Consider the following 16,515-nt stretch of genomic DNA (forward strand, 5'->3'; position numbering starts at 1 on the left):
GTGTTTCTTACCTACGCACGAGCTTATTTGACCGTCAGCGTTCGCGGAGGCGTCATCACACGCACGAGCGCAGTCCGTTTGAATCGCTGGTCAGACGTGTATCACTTCACGGAGTTGATGATCTGATGGTCTGCATTTTAAAACCTATTTAACCACACGCTCGCCTGAATCTGGATTTGACGCACTAAACATTATATGGACTGCGCGCTTTGCAGCATTCTGCGTGTTTTTCCCACATTTATATCCTCGTAGATAGTAGTTCGAATTTTGTGGTAAGAAAATGGCAACGGACGAGCTGTCATCGAAGCTGACCCGTCGGCTGCAGATCGAGGAGGGCGCGGAGGAGCCGGTGGCCCTGGACGGGGACCATCAGAACGGAGCGCACGACAAATCGTCCACGGCCAGCGCGGACTCGGAGCTGGGGGCGAAGCTGCAGCGGCGCGGGGAGTTGAACGAGGGCGTCGGTGAACATCATCAGCCCAGCATGAAGGTGTTCAACCCTTTCACCGAGTTCAAGGAGTTCTCGAGGAAACAGATCAAAGACATGGAGAAGATGTTCAAGCAGTGAGTAGATAACATTGGTGATGTGACAACAAATGTGAGAGAAGATGCGAGGGGTCATTTTAACATCTAATGTTACACACTGATGTGTTCACATTCATTTGAAGGGGCATTTAAGTTAATGTCTCTCTCTCTCTCTCTCACTCTCTCACTCTTCCTCTCTCCTTCACGCACCCACACCAACACCGTAAACTATATAATCTATAATGCAGAAGTGACACTGTTTGTTGTGCACTAAATAACTTGACTAAAACCTCTCTTTTACACATCTAAGAATGGGCCACAGCCCCACCCAACTCTGTATCTTTAAACACACACACACACACACACACACACACAGTACTTTGAACTGTGGGTTGTGAAAGTCCCTAAAGTCACGGTCAAGGTTCTATGTGCATTGTGTTTCTAAATGAGTGGCATGAGCTTGTCTAGACTGGCCAGTACGACACAGTTCTGATGCCACCTTGGCAGCCTACATAGATGTAGAGTACCTAGCATTTATTCCACGTTCATTTCATTTGACTTGCATCCAAATCCATCTTCAGTTCTTTTGTTAGTCCTGTTTAATGCACGCAGGCTTGGCAGCACCTTTTATTTCGGGCTAACTTCACGCACAACTACTTTGAGTTGCAGCCGAATGCTGGGAACCGGGTTGCAGGGAGCAATTCGCGAGAGCAGCTGCAGGAATGTGTCCCTTGTGCTCCCTGCGGTGGAGCGGACGGGCCAGTGCAACGACCGGGTCGGTTTCAAATAAGACTAGTGTGGGAAAGTGGGCTGGTATAGAAACTTGCGTACCAAGGAAGTGACGGGTTCCTCTCTCCATTTCTGCGATCGACCAAACAAAGCTAGCATTGTTGATAATGAACCAAAACAGCCTATCCAAATCTGTGTGAAGGGCCATTTTGTCGTCTTAATGCTTTGATCTGGATACATTAGTTTTGATCTGGATACATTAGTTACGCGTTTCAAAAAGTTTTTTTTTAATTATGTGTGCGAGATTCACAGGCATTTTAAAAAAGGAAATTCATTTAAGTGGAGACACAGTGAACCTAGTCTGTGTTATCTTGCTGAGAAGAACAGTTGGTTAATTTAGCCTTTAGCTGTGAACGGCTGGTTTAATCTCAGTTGGTAGCATAACAGTTGTGATACCAGTTTATCTCAATTGTTTTGTTAGGCCTGTATATTCTCATGGGTGTAACAAAGTCTTCAGATGACACCTCTCTTTGTTATGCTTACATATTGTAAGTAAACAATTGTTCTGTAGTGCCACCTTTACCTGTCTGTCTATTGTAGGCTTGAGTGGAGTTTATTTTAGGTGTGTGTGGGGGTCAGTTTCAGTCTAGTGGCCCTTTGATGCCGTAGCCCTCTGCTTTTTCTTTTAAAGGGATATAGATGAAACCGTGTAAGATGCACATACATTTTTTTTATTGCAGAGAAAGCAAAGCTCTTTATTGTGGTGCTTTGGTCACTTAAGTAGTTAATTATTAGCCAGTTTGTCGTGCTCAAATCCCTTACATTTTTGTTTTAAATGTGGAAGCCACTTTGCTGTTTCGCTTCCACGTTTAGCTCTAAAACAAAGGATTGTGTTTCAGTTGTTTTTTTACTTTCCTGCTTGATAATGGTTGTTCCGTGCAATTGCCTGAAGCTTTGAATATAGATAAGGAAGTTGTGCAATCATAATAACTTAAGGGATGTTTATCTCATAACTGTGATCCCTCAAACCAAAGCTGATATTTTCAGTGCATCTCCTAGTTGGATGTCATGAGAAATACAAACATTCACATTGACTTCAGTAGTAAATATTGCACTGCTACCTTTTGTGCTCTTGTGCAGCGAGGGAGGCAGAGAAACAGAAGTGCGTAATAGCCATAGGCTAGCCAGAGTCCAACTGATAAGAGGAAGGCAGGCTTTGCTCAACCCTCAGGTCACTCAAACAACAAAACTACTGGTTCTGGTTCAGTGTTGAAATTCATATTGCTTGATTTATATTCATTATGTGAAACCTGGTTGTCTTTGATTGTCCAGTTGTGATTTGCATTGTTTCTATTTTTGTCAAACAAAAGGACCTAGCCCAGGTATTTTACATTTCTGTGGTAATTGAAAGTAATTAATTGCATTCATTCATGCAATTGTATAGTTGTTAGCAGACACTCTCCACAGCAAAGTACAGTACATTACATTAAAGGGATAGTTCATTCAAAACCTGTATGACTTAATTTCGTCTGCAGGACACAAAAGAAGATATTTTGAAGAACGTTAGTAGCCAATCAACAATGGCCCTCAGTAACTTTTATTGTATGGACACAAAACCACATATTTCTCAAAATATCTTCTTTTTGTGCTCCACAGTGTAAAAGAGACTTATACGTTTTAAATGGCATGAAGGTGAATAAATATTATTTTATTTTGTGAACTATCCCTTTAATTCAAGGAATACACTACCCGAGGGCTTTGTTCAGTGGCACAATGATGAGGTGGCTGGATTTGATATCGATCCATTGGACATCTTTATTTGGGCTTGAACCTGAAACTTTTGCATTGGTACTGTAGGTCAATAACCTTCAGGCTACCCATAAACCCCAGAAAGATAGAAAATAACCACGCCTTAGCCTTCGGTTATAAACAGATAGATAGTGGGTTATTCATGTGTAGAATTCATTCCTGTCAGAACATGTTTTTTAGGATTCCATGTATTCCTGCTTTACCAAGAAACACATTTACACCAGATAAATACAGTAACGCGTCACCCAAATATTTTTGTAACTTGTTACTCCCTTCTCTGCCTTTATATGGCATCAATGTCCATGCAATAAATTTCAATATTTGGATTATGTTTTTATGAATATGATGTCCAACTCAACTATTACTTACGATCCAGGTCAGATGATCCCGGATCTATCCAACAGTTTTAACCCAAACCCCTTTTAACCCCCAATACGTTGTTAATGCTCGGGTATGATGATGTTAAAAGCAAGATAAACTTATTGGCCGTGTGCGAGCCGCCCCCATGCTGTGCGTACATATGAGCGAGCGGCTTTAGTCCTTTTAGTGCTTTAAAAGGCCCACTTCACTGCATCCAGTAATGAAGTCAACTGAAGATAAGCCTGTGCTCTTCTTCTTGTGATATAGCTACTGTATATATTAAGTACTAAATTTGTATGGGAAACATTTAGAGCTGAATTCGTTAAAAGAACAACCAAGAACTCCATAACATCCTAAGCTATAAAAGTCTAAAAGAGGCGTCAAACTTTTTGGTGTTTGGTTTACTAAGCAAGCACCTACACAGTAGTCACACACAGTCGTCACATGCTCATAATGACTCATTTAGGCAGTGCGATGTACTTTGCTGTTAAGATTCCAGAGAGGCCATACGTAACCTCGGCACAAGGAAGTTTTTACCAGCGTCTCCTCTCTGCCAGGCCACACCTCCTGTTCGCTCTGTTACGTTTTTTAGTTAGGCGTTGCGTTCTCCGCTCACTAAAATGAACTGTAGGATTCTATGGCTGATCTGTAAGGGATTCTGCTTAAGCGGTGATGGTTAGTCACCTGGTCCATAATCCCGGCAGGTCACTGTTAGTTCTGCCAGCTATCAGCTGCAGTGGTGGACAATGCAGTAATGTTGGTGTAACTGCAGACAATTCTGGAAAGAACTAGCTAAACACATTTAGTTTTTTCTTATTTTCATTATCTCTCTTGTTCACATTTTACAAAGATGCAAATGCTTTGTTCTGCGTAGACAGAAGATTTGTCTTTTCACGTTTTGTCCCTCATTTTATAGGACAGGTCAGTGCTTTAAGTCTTTAATGATCTTTTAATGAAACTTTAGCTTTGATTTCTTTTTTACTGTTATTTTAAAAATAACATTGAGCGGGAATGATGACATCATACACAAACAGAGCACTGGACACATGTGCACTTTGTGTGTGTGCGTTCCTGGTTGATCACGTGTGTTTTCATTGTTTTGTTTGTGTGAGACGGGGCTTTTCCCATGACTTCCCCAGTCAGCTGTTGCTTGGAAACCTGGGATTAAGGAGATTGGCAGGGAGAGAAACGGGTAGGAAACAAGAGAGACGAGAAATTGGTTTCCGGGTGCAGCCCACTATCAGCAAGCTGCATTTCAATCAGTTCAAGCCATTGTTTAATCCTAAATCTTGTTAAATGCCTCGCATTGTGACAAATGATTGCTTTTAAAATCTACAATGCCCAATCCAAATAATTCCAATGGCTTGTTTAAGGTACAATGGTATGCCCTTTTTCTTCACTTATTCAGTTTATGTTTCTTTAAAGGCATACTTCTGTAAATTCTGTTATCATTAACTCATCTTCGAGTTGTTCCAAATCTGTAAAAAAATATTTGTTCTGAGGAACCCAGAGAAAGATTTTTGGAAGAATGCTAATAACCAAAGAGATTTTGGCCCACGTTGATTCCCATAGTAGGAACATTTACTTAATCATTTTATTCTGTTGAACACAAAAGAAGACATTTTGAAGAATATAGGACAGCAAACGGTTCTGAGGCACTTTTGACTACCATTGTATGGTTCCCTACTTTGGTACATCTTTCTAACATCTATAATGTGTTTAGAAACAATTCTCAGAATTCTCTTTACCCGGACTTTAAGAATGCATATATGAAGAAATGTATAAACAAAAAATACCAGCCTCATTGGTTATGATAAATGTTGATTAAAGCTGTGATTGGCCCATCGCCGTCATGAATGCGGGTAATTACACCGTCTATTGGCCAGCTTAATTCAAGAAGATTGTGTTTAAGTAATGCCAGGTCTAGGAAAACTGTAGTGCCTCATTCAGACAAATGACCGTTGTTGGGTTTTATAAATTAATTTTGTAAAGGAATTACGTGAAGCTCCCAAGTGGACACAGCAAGTGAGTTTGTTCAGGGGTCAGTGCTGAGGAAACCGATTTAACCACTCACTGGACTATTTGTCCATTTCCTGTTTCACATTCTCTCACTCTCAGTTTCTGTCTCGCTTACTTTTTTAACATACACCAATACTCAAGATTTATTTGGCGTCCTAGGCAGGATTCGTTCAGCACATCTGACATCTGTGTCATAACAGGAAGACTTTAAATGGGCACATCACAGATGGACAAACCAACCTAGATGCATACTAGATAGAAAAACTTCACCTGAAAGGAAACTGCCATGCATTCCTTCTTAGAACTTATTTCTTATTTCTTTCCAACAACAGCAAGCAAATTCAGCAGCTATCAGCATTGCGATCAGATGAGTCAGACGTCTTTGCTCGGGCAGAAGGAAGTATGAATCATCTTAGCTTTTTAAATTCAGTCTTTAACAGTATAATCTCTGTCGGGTTATAAGGAAGGGCTTATTGCCTCTGCTTCCTCAATTGCCTGGGTGAGATTTTTGACTTAGAGGCTTATTTGGCTTATTTAAGAATACTAATGAAATAACCCAGATTGATGCAACAATGCTGAAATGTTTCTGGTCTTTTTTATTGTCTTAAAAAATGTTGATGGTCTGAGATGTTTTTAGATAGACTAATGATAAAACTAGCATTTTCGGTCCAGGTAAGACGGACAAAGAGTAAACGTTAATTCAGACATAAAACCCGGTTGCGATCATCAATAGTCAAACATTATCCACCAAAAACTGTTTGACATTGTTTTATCGTTCATCAGCTTCTGAAAGTGATCCCAACGATATTGTTTTCTTTATCTTCATCATTATAATTGATACGAATGAATAACTTTATAGTTATCGTTATTAGGTGAGTGGCCCTTTACACCACGTTAGTGAGCAATGAAAAGCTGGTGGAACAGCGCCACCATTTGAGTGATGATAGAATAGAATGTTAAGAGTGGTCAATTCTAGGGCTGTGTATCGATTCTGATGTTCCAATTAGATTCCGATTCACAAGCTCTCAATTCGATTCGAGTCAATGATAATAGATCAGAAACAAATCCTATAGATATTTCTAAAAACCATCAGTAAATATCACATTACAATGGCGAATTAAAAAGAAGAGGAAATGAAGAGCCACAAACCTCCTATATTTAACACACTTGGATATATTGAAACAGAACAGGTACAATTAATAGATTTGTTTTGCCCAGCCCTAGTAAATTCAGTTTTACAAGTCAGTCATAACGCATGAGGAACCAAGTAAAAATGTGTGATTTCCACTTTATGTTCGACAACATAATGAAACCAGACTGACCTTTAGTCACATTGAGCATGCTTGACCTTTTGTTTGTTTAACACCACTATATGCACTACAACTATATGCAGACATAAATTATAGAGTTTGTTCTGGTTATTAAAACCACTGTGATTTCTGGTCGCACATTTATTTTCTTTTGAAGATCTTTCATAGTTAAACCATCAACTCTAGTTTTTTTGCCTCCAAATCACATTAGAGTGATTAGCCACTGCAGTACTGTAATCCAAAACAAAGCCCTTGATATCAGTGTGAGCTACAGAGAAACACATCCCTCAATGTAGCTAACATGCTTCTCAACAGGGGTTCCCGAGATGCGCTGTGATCAAATGGCATCGGTCAAGTTGTGTCAGGTGTCATAGAAGGGTTAATTAGGGGTAATTTTTTTTTGCTCAAGAACATTAACACACCCTTTTAGGCTTTGAAGTCGTGATGAGAAGATGTCAAGCAGTCTGTGGTCCAGGGTTAATGAGAAGAGATGGAGCTTTGTGTGTGTGCGAGACATGGAATCAGCAGGGTGTCTTGTGTCGGTAGACAGTATTGCAGTGGCCATGTCTGTGAGGCAGATGGGCACACAGTCCATATTCATCAACTGCATTCTGGGATTATCTCAATGGAGTTAATGAGGGGATAAACCCTTCACCAGAATCTAGTGGGGTGGGAGGCTAGGACATCAAACTGAATTCCTACTTTTCTGTAAGCTTGATAAATACATCTGTTAGTTGGAACTGGTAAGTGTGGGATTGTTGTTAGTTGTTTAGAAAAGAGTTTAAAAGACGCACGGATATGAGACACTGATAACGGGTGATCAAATGACCTTTGTTTTGAATAAAATGACCCGGTTACCATGGTGACATAAACCCTTCTTTAGGCATTATGCATGCTTGTGTGGAGGAAGTGGTCTTGTATGTAATAGCTCAGAAAAAGGAAGTGACTGGCCCATTGCTGCACAAAATTACAACCACACACAGTTCTCTTATATGTACATTGACTAACACACACACAACAAACTCTTGTATAACCTAGTGAAGGAGCTCTTTTACCTTCAGTCTCTCAGAGTCTGGATATAAGAACCCCTTTCACGATCTACATTTGACCAGACTGCTTGTCTAAAACGCTGCCACCCTGCCTCATTTTCCTGCCTCATCTCTCTTGTTTTAGAGTATATCATACTTTTTGCAGATTCATGCCTCAGAAAGAGCAGAAGAGGGACCTATAAAATCAGTCTGACATGTGTGCATATCTTTTATTTTGAACCATTAAGAGGCCACATCTCTGCTACATCAGAGGAAGTGTATGTGTATGTGATCGACAAAGAGAGATATTGCTTGTTTATGTGCACAATTGCTGCAATTCTTTAACATTCATGTAAGCTCTCAGACTGATGTTTAGTCTGCTGCGTTTGTTTAAAATGTTGCTGCCAGCACTTAAGTATCTGGGATTTATATTAACTTAATCCATTACAGGCAACACATAAGAACTGTTTATAATGCAGAAGTGCTGACCTTCAGAGTGCTGCCCTCTGTTGGTCATTTGAGACATTTCATCACATTGGAGATGATTGAGAACATGCCTACATCCATTTCAGTGATTTTGGTATTTGTGTTTATGCAGGTATGATTCAGAGAAAGATAACTTTATTGATCTGATGGAGCTGAAGCTGATGATGGAGAAACTTGGAGCACCTCAGACTCATTTGGGGCTGAAGAACATGATCAAAGAAGTGGACGAGGACCTGGATGGCAAACTTAGCTTTAGAGAGGTAAAGACAAGCTCCTGTTAAAGGACTACTGGGGTTTTATTAGGGTCTTTCCAAAGAGATGACTTTGAGGCCAATACAATCTGCTTGTAGAATAAGTTGTTGATAAGTCTTGATTCATTATCAACCTAATGAAGAACCATTAAGTTATTTTCCTTAATCTTTGTCTATCCTTTTCTTGTAGTTTCTTCTTATCTTCAGAAAAGCGGCTGCAGGAGAGCTGGCAGAGGATAGTGGTCTTCATGTCCTGGCACGTCTGTCAGAGATTGACGTGTCAACTGAGGGTGTGAAGGGAGCAAAATCATTCTTTGAGGCAAAAGTAAGAAATTCCATACCTCTTATTTTAACAATAACATTTTTTACATCTGTTTGCTAATTTTATACCAATGCTTTCTATCTATCACCAGATTTGCAAAGATTTCAAACACACTTTCACGTTGTCATTATGGGGTATTGTTTGTAGAATTTTGAGGAAAATAATGAATTGAATCCATTTTGGAATAAGGCTGTAACATGACAAAATGTGGAAAAAGTGAAGTGCTGAGAATTCTTTCCGGATGCACTGTACACATTTATAATGTAGTATATAGTAGAGGTTCAGAATATAGTTCAGAATATAGTTTATAACAAATTTAAATAAATTAAAAAATAGAAAATAGCATTACGGAGAAATAACTGATATTTTGTTCTTTCTGTACAGGTGCATGCCATTAATGAATCCAGCCGCTTTGAGACAGAAATACGACAGGAGCAGGAGGAGAAAAAGCGTCAGGCGGAGGATCGGAAACAACGACAAGCTGCTTTTAAAGAGCTAAAGTCAACCTTCAAATAACCACGCCCACCTCGACAGCTTCAACATCTTCATCCTCATCCTCATCTGTCTTTCTGTCTAATGAAGCTTCGCTAGAGAGCCCCATAATAAGAGATACTATGCAAGGCTGTGAACCCCTTAAAGACCCATGCAGATTCATCTTCTGAGATCAGAGAGACTGTAGTGTAGTTTTGTTCATGTCTGGATCTCACACATGTCCTTTGTTAAATCATTTTATTGTTGCTTCTGCTCTCTCTATTGCTCTCTGTCTCACAGGCTGTTTTATAATGTGAAGCCAGGCACTGATCTCAGTACACTGGATTGAATTTGTTCAAGTCTGTTTCAATCGCATGTGTAATGTTGTAGTGTTCGGTGTCAGTGTTGTTTTAGCTTGAATGGCTTGTTTCACCTCACTTGTGTCTTGTTCTCGTTAATGTTAAAACGTGATTTTATTCCAAGGCTTTAGCAGACAGGAGTTTTAAAAGGTTTTTAATGAATTGAGCTTGTACTCTTAGTGTGCCATATCCAACCACATCAGTCTGAAACATCACTTCCTGTGGGAGCAGTAATTTCTTGTCGATTACCGTTACAAATTAAAATGACATCACAGCGGAATATTTAGAGCATAGTGTTTTATATTTTGACCGAATGGAGAGAGGGATTTAGAGGTGTATGTGCACGTGGGGTGGTGTTTGTTGTGAGTGTTTCTACTTTTTTTGCTTGATCACTGTGATGTTCTTTTCCCTAAATGGTCCTCTTTACTCTTAAAAACGCAAAGGTGAAAAAATGCGATGATAAATCAAAACAACCGCTGGAGTCTATATTAACCACGAATTCCAGTCATAGTTTATTTCAGTTTTAATGTAATGTGTGAAATCGAACAGCTGGCTCTTTTCTTGGCTATTTCTTGGGCTTATTTTGACAGTGTTATGTGTGTCTTTGTGTGCTAAAGTAACTATGACATACTTTAAGGGTAGGTCGGATGCCAAATGGCTGAGTAAAATACAGCTTCTAAGCTTTATAAAGTGTTAGAATATGCAGTATGGCCTGCTGTTGTTGAACTAGATCAACCTTAAGACCAACATTACAAGACTTGCATACACCTCAAGCACAATGAGCACTGCATTGTTTGATATGTAAAGAAATCGGCATGGCTCATAAAGCCAGTGCATGTTATTCATTCTGCATTCAAATGTAGGTATTACGTTTAAAAAACATTACAGATTTCACCAACAAACATCTGAAAAATAAGGGAACATTTGACAATGATCCACAGGAATGCATTGGACTTCTGTGGTCATGTCATTACTGTTAACATGCAGTACACTGTGGCAAAGGAAACTGAGATACTATGTATAAAGAAAATTCTATATTTTCATGTGATGGAAATGATAAATAATTTTAGTTTTGTATGGAAATGGGTCTTGTGAAAAGAAACATTTTTATTTTCTCAATACGATTGGTTGTCTATGATATTGTCTCATTTTGCCTCCGCGTAATTTAGATATTACATAATCTTTAATACAAATATAGAAAGGATTCCTTTCTATACTGGAGGCAATATTGTTGACAAATGCTTTGCTTCATGCTGTGTTATATTCTTACAAATTGTTTCTATGTTCTGAGTCACTGGTAAATAGTCTTGTTTGTTCAATAGTTCTGTGGGAACAATCGATGTATGAATATTTGACTCCCTATCTTCTGTTCTTATTGTATAGCCGTCGGCATTTTCCGTTTACTGAAGTATTTAGAATATTGGGTTTTAAAGGGTATATGTAGTATTATACATGTTAGTGTTTGGTGAACGAGAGTCGGATACAACAGCAAATTTAATTTTTTTGAAAGCCATAAACTGTTCTGTCATTCCTTTTTGAGGGATTTTGGCTCTTTCGTTGTTGTGTCGTGCCAAATGTCCTAGATAATGTGTTAGCTGCATCATTCCAATGTAAATATCCTAACAGCTCAAAAAGAAGGTAATGAGTATTACGTAGCTTTTTAGAGTTAGGTCTAAACATCACCTATTTAAAGTGTTGAGTCTATTTTAACTGTTGTTATCACACTTAAAAGCAAGCATTAGGAATTATAGTCGGCTAATAAAACAAAGATTTTTTGATTCATTATTAAACTTGCATATCTAAATTATTCCCGCACGTCTTGTGCAGTATTACCTGAAAGAAAGACATTTCTATTTCCAAGACAATCTTATTCCATGGCAGATAACTCAGAAATCTCATTTTTGATTTTATTGGCCAGAAAGATGAGATACAGTACAGTAGTTTCTTCTTTCCAGTTATCTGAGAATGGCTGAAAGGACCTTGAACCATCTTGACCATATTGGTTCCACACTGTCAATCTCAATGTCAGTTTAAACTAGTGGCTATGGTATTACACCTTATACATGCTAAGTTAACACATGTTGATATGTGGCGTCTTTATGCACATTTATTTAGGACTTTCTTACTAAAATCTATAATTATTCTTGTGACAATAAAATACTTTTAATTTGGAAGCCTTTGTCTTTTTGATGTGTCATTATGTGATTGTATGTTATACCTTCATGTATCTAAAATGTAAATAAAAGACTATTACAAGATGATACAATTTATAAAATGTTTAAAATAATTTAGACATATTCATATTTACATTATATAAATGTAAATATGTGTTGCTCTGTTCAGTTTAAGAATGTGGGCTGCTAACACAACGAATCACCTGGGCCCGGTTTTTCAAAAGGTTTAATCCGGATAAAATTGATCTGGATTTAGTAATCCTTTTTTTGCGATCCGTGATCACGTAATCCATCTTACTTTTGGAGCCAGTTTTTTAAAGCAACATCGGATTGGATCAATCTGATCCGGATAGGAAATTTTCAGGATCACCAAATCTTGATAACCAGTGCTCAAACAGGATAGGAAATCACAATGTAGAACTACAGATATGTAAAAAGTAGAATAGCCAGTGTGGGGTCAATTATTTGAAATGAAAACACACACTCATCTGAGACCTACAACACAAACACTGTACAATGAGGATATTTATAACAAGTATCAAGTATAGATATATTGAATTAAAATAAAAGACTTAATGTCAAATACTCCACAATAATTTCAGACTTCATCATCTGATGTGGAGAGACCAGCTTGTCTGAGCGTAGCCTTTAGGAGGCGGATCTCAAGTCTGGCCTTGGTTTGCTGCAGTTTGGTCAGAGTCAGTTGTTCCTCTGCCAGAACGAGCAAACAAGGACGTACAACAAGGGACGCAATAGTTAGACACTATTTCTGATTTGGATTTGTTTTGGATTACAAAAATCAGTCATTGCCATTCTTTGCATTTTTTTGGTTATTCTGTAATCCTTGCATGCATCACTAATAAATATTCTAAAAACAAAAATATTTTCGATTGTGATGAATATATATATCAATTAGTGACAGAATAAAATTTATTGTTTTTGGTCAATTTTGACAGCTGTTTGGAGGCCAAACTCTTTCTACTTTGCTGTAGGCCTGAAAGGCTGAATACGTTAAAGCCTACCTAATCACTGTAGCCTGACGGATGAACAAATAAAATTAAAACCTTATGAATAAATAGGATATCTTGTAAGATACCGCATGATCCAAATATAGTATTATTTGATACATTTTTAAAGTTTTCATTACATTTTGGGCATGAAATCCACGCTGAATCCACCCTTCTGATGGGATGAGTTTAATCGAGATATTTTGGATCAAAGTGATGCAAATCCTACAAAAAAGTTCTGAAAAACCCAAACTAAAGGTTTGATCCAGATCAAAACCAAAATTGGATTACGTGATCTAATCCGATTATGTGATCCGTTTTTTCTTTTGAAAAACACATTTTCAAGATTTGATCCAATCCGTTATCCAAAATCCTAGTGGATTACTTTTGAAAAACCGGGCCCTGAAGATAACTCTCGTCTTCTCTGAAAAACTGCCAGGAACAATTAACTAACTTTGAACTAACAAGTAACTAACAAATATGAACACCAGGTGGCGCTATTGCAACATCTTATAACTTGCGATGGTCAGCAGCTATGCATTTTAAATACAAAATAAATTTCTAATTATTCCAATAATACGTGGAGGAACTAAGAGTTCGGGATAGAGTATAAAGTAGGTCGGATATGTATGATGGAGCCAGGTTATGCAGTGCTTTGTAAACATCGTATGGCTGGAATACACTACAAGACTTTAAAAATCTGAACACATTTCTTTTAAACTAGACATCATACACTTGCAGACTTTTTGAAAGTTTCAGATAGAAACACACTAACTGGACAAATATGAAGAATATAAGACCTTCTGCAACAAGTCCATTACTGAAACTTATTTTAGTGAATTTTAGCCTTTAGGAGTTCTGGTGATTGTTCGTGCAGCTGAGTTCTGCAGCTGTAACTTCTCTAAGAGTTTGAGGGGAAGACCATAGAAAAGAGCATTGCAGTAGTCGATACTATAGTATATTACTGTGGCTAGTAAACATAAAGACGGGCGCTTTATCTACACGTACAGTCAAGTTCCGTGTGCCGGAACTATTGATCAAAGCATTTCGGGCTATATTACTCGCTGCACACGGAAGTGTTAATCACGTGACATACCTCTCGCGTAAATATTTTTCTCCTGAGCTTGAATTGTCGCTAAACTCGCGTCTTTAGATGCCGAAAAGATCGCACCACCCAACACATTAACTTAGTTTAAACGGAAAAGAATTAGATTATCACATCCGCTATATTCACTTTCAAACAGGGCAGCTAACGTTACGCTACAAAGATGAACGTGGATCTTCCGCAAGCTGGACTGGCGGGAGCCGCATCCAGCACATCCACCTCCAGCAGCAACTGCGTCCCGAACAGCGCAGTTGCAAACTCAAGCAGCATCCCTGCGGTCGGGAGCACGAATGGTGTGTGAAATGTTTTATCTATGCACCCCTTTTCGTTTTCATATTGCTGCCTTAAACGTGTTTGCATCGTCGGAAGTATAAAGCTTTTTATTTTAGAAAGTTATGACATTGTGGTTGTTTATGTTATGTGTGTAACTTTGGCGTGTATATGAACGTCTGTCGTACTTTTGTCTCCTCACAGTTCCCACCCCGGCTGCCATGGCAACCCCATCATCTGACTCCGCTGTATCAAACGGCGTGTATTTGCCTGCAGGAATCGCAAATGGCGATGTTAAGCCTGTCGTCTCAACTACACCTCTGGCTGACTTCCTGATGCAGTTGGAGGACTACACTCCCACAGTGAGTTCTTACAAGATTCCTGTATGTATATTGATTAATGATGAACTATTGTGAATGGCACGGTTAACAGACTGACTTCGTTTCAGATCCCAGATGCAGTCACAGGATACTACCTCAACCGAGCTGGTTTTGAAGCCTCGGATCCAAGAATGTGAGCTGAGCTGATTGTTTGCAGTAGTAGGGAAGATTATTTCTAGGATCTTCAAGTTCTTCCGACATAAAATACCCCTTTTTGAGGGAAATACATTCTTTCTAGTCTGTTATAGAGTCATTGTTGTTTGAATTATTGTGCATCTATGTATACTTTGAGTTTTTATGAAAGATACTGCATTGTAATATACATTTTTGTTTAACGTTTAACATTTTTAAAGTTTATCATTTTGTAAATAATCAGGTTTATAACTCATGCTTAAACTCTCATCTCATTTAACTCTTTTTAAACAACATTATCATTGGCAGAATCCGACTCATCTCTCTGGCGTCCCAGAAGTTTATCTCGGACATTGCAAATGATGCACTGCAGCACTGCAAAATGAAGGGAACAGCCTCTGCCAGCTCCAGGAACAAAGCCAAGGTTTGAACTCACAAAATTCTTGAACACTGTACATTTTATATACAGCTGTGGAAAAAATTGGGAGACCGTTCTAAATTTTCATCTAATCAGCATTGCTATATGTATTGTGGTGATTCCAGTCCAGTTTCTTGTTTAAAATTTCCCCTGTTTCTTCAGTTCACATTTTCTGCAAATAAATTCTAATTAGTCATTTTTTAGTAGTTCACAGAATGAAACAAATATGATCATTTTATTTAAACACATATCTATAAATATGAAATTAATTATTAAAATAATTTTGAAATGGTCTTTTTTCTGCGTTTGTACATATGAATCAGCATGTTAATATTTGTACAAATTAAAGGCATGTAAGTGCATGTATACGTCTTGAAAAATCTTCTATTCACTCTAAACAAAAATCTATACCCAGGACAAGAAGTACACTCTGACCATGGAAGATCTGACACCAGCCCTGGCAGAATATGGCGTAAATGTTAAGAAACCGTACTACTTCATTTGAAGGCTTCATAAAGCCTCACTTAACTGGTCTGCTTAAAATCACATCAGAGCTCTGAAGATGATATTCTGTAGTGCGGGAACCATCAGCCCACAGGAGCCTTTAGGCATTTAGCAGCTTTTTTTTCTATTCTTTAAGCCTGTTTGAGTTGTTTGATTACACATCAGTAAAAATTCATTATAAATAAATACCTTGTAATTAATTTCTACCATATTTTGTCAGTAAAAAATACTGTGTATTATGTTGACACCTAGATGAATCACTGTATAAAGAAATGTGTTGGAATTGTATACGTTTTACAGGGAATAAGGTAATTTGATGTAAATTCAAAATGTCTGTAAACAATATACGAGTTTGTAAAAACACTTTGCTGTCTTCTACTTTGTGGATTTAGTTTAACACCATACACGGCTTGAGCTATAGGCGTGTTGCTGTATTAATAGAATCTGGAGCTGTTCTCATATTTCCCCGTCATAAGTACAGTATGAGGTACAGCTGCACTGGCCGTAGAGAGCTCATCACTTCATCTGGTCTAGTGCAATGATTAGGAATAAAGATATAAATAATAGCGTTTGATGTGTGCTATTCGCAGTTGCTTTTCAGCTGTTGTACACAATCAAACCAAATGTCAAAGCTCAATATTTAGGGCAATTGTAACACTGACGTCTCGCATTAAAATAAATATTATGATCAAGACTAATTATAGTAGTATCGAGTCCCAAAATGTTGTCAGGTTTCTTATTTGACTTGCATATGCGATTTAGCATGTTTTCCATATAGTGATTTATGGTGTAATAAAAGAACAATCTTGAAAGCTAAAAGAAAAATTTGACATTGAAACACCAATTTGTCTTTTAG

The 16,515-nt window shown here is 38.1% G+C and overlaps 2 protein-coding genes across 2 annotated transcripts; both read left to right on the forward strand.

Moving 5' to 3' along the window:
* efhd2 (EF-hand domain family, member D2) lies at positions 1-11,932 on the forward strand. The gene is made up of 4 exons (XM_079467174.1): positions 1-564; positions 8,379-8,526; positions 8,708-8,842; positions 9,224-11,932. Exons 1-4 carry the CDS (start codon positions 281-283, stop codon positions 9,353-9,355), a joined length of 699 nt encoding a protein of 232 aa, XP_079323300.1. The 5' UTR covers positions 1-280; the 3' UTR covers positions 9,356-11,932.
* Positions 11,933-13,454: 1,522 nt separating this feature from the next.
* On the forward strand, positions 13,455-16,022 carry taf10 (TAF10 RNA polymerase II, TATA box binding protein (TBP)-associated factor). Its single transcript, XM_079467592.1, has 5 exons — positions 13,455-14,248; positions 14,430-14,587; positions 14,674-14,738; positions 15,047-15,161; positions 15,571-16,022. The coding sequence occupies exons 1-5, from the start codon at positions 14,119-14,121 to the stop codon at positions 15,658-15,660; spliced, it is 558 nt and encodes a 185-aa protein (XP_079323718.1). The 5' UTR covers positions 13,455-14,118; the 3' UTR covers positions 15,661-16,022.
* The last annotated feature ends 493 nt before the right edge of the window (positions 16,023-16,515 follow it).

Source organism: Barbatula barbatula (genome assembly GCF_947034865.1).
Source record: "Barbatula barbatula genome assembly, chromosome: 11".
In the NCBI taxonomy this organism is placed as follows: Eukaryota; Metazoa; Chordata; class Actinopteri; order Cypriniformes; family Nemacheilidae; genus Barbatula; species Barbatula barbatula.

Bases quoted from the DNA above. Each gene is read 5' to 3' on its own strand.
- efhd2 (XM_079467174.1), top strand. From the start codon at position 281: ATGGCAACGGACGAGCTGTCATCGAAGCTGACCCGTCGGCTGCAGATC. The intron at 565-8,378 runs GTGAGTAGATAA...GTGTTTATGCAG, and splicing joins ATGGAGAAGATGTTCAAGCA to GTATGATTCAGAGAAAGATA. The intron at 8,527-8,707 runs GTAAAGACAAGC...CTTTTCTTGTAG, and splicing joins GCAAACTTAGCTTTAGAGAG to TTTCTTCTTATCTTCAGAAA.
- taf10 (XM_079467592.1), top strand. From the start codon at position 14,119: ATGAACGTGGATCTTCCGCAAGCTGGACTGGCGGGAGCCGCATCCAGC. The intron at 14,739-15,046 runs GTGAGCTGAGCT...TATCATTGGCAG, and splicing joins GAAGCCTCGGATCCAAGAAT to AATCCGACTCATCTCTCTGG. The intron at 15,162-15,570 runs GTTTGAACTCAC...ATCTATACCCAG, and splicing joins GCTCCAGGAACAAAGCCAAG to GACAAGAAGTACACTCTGAC.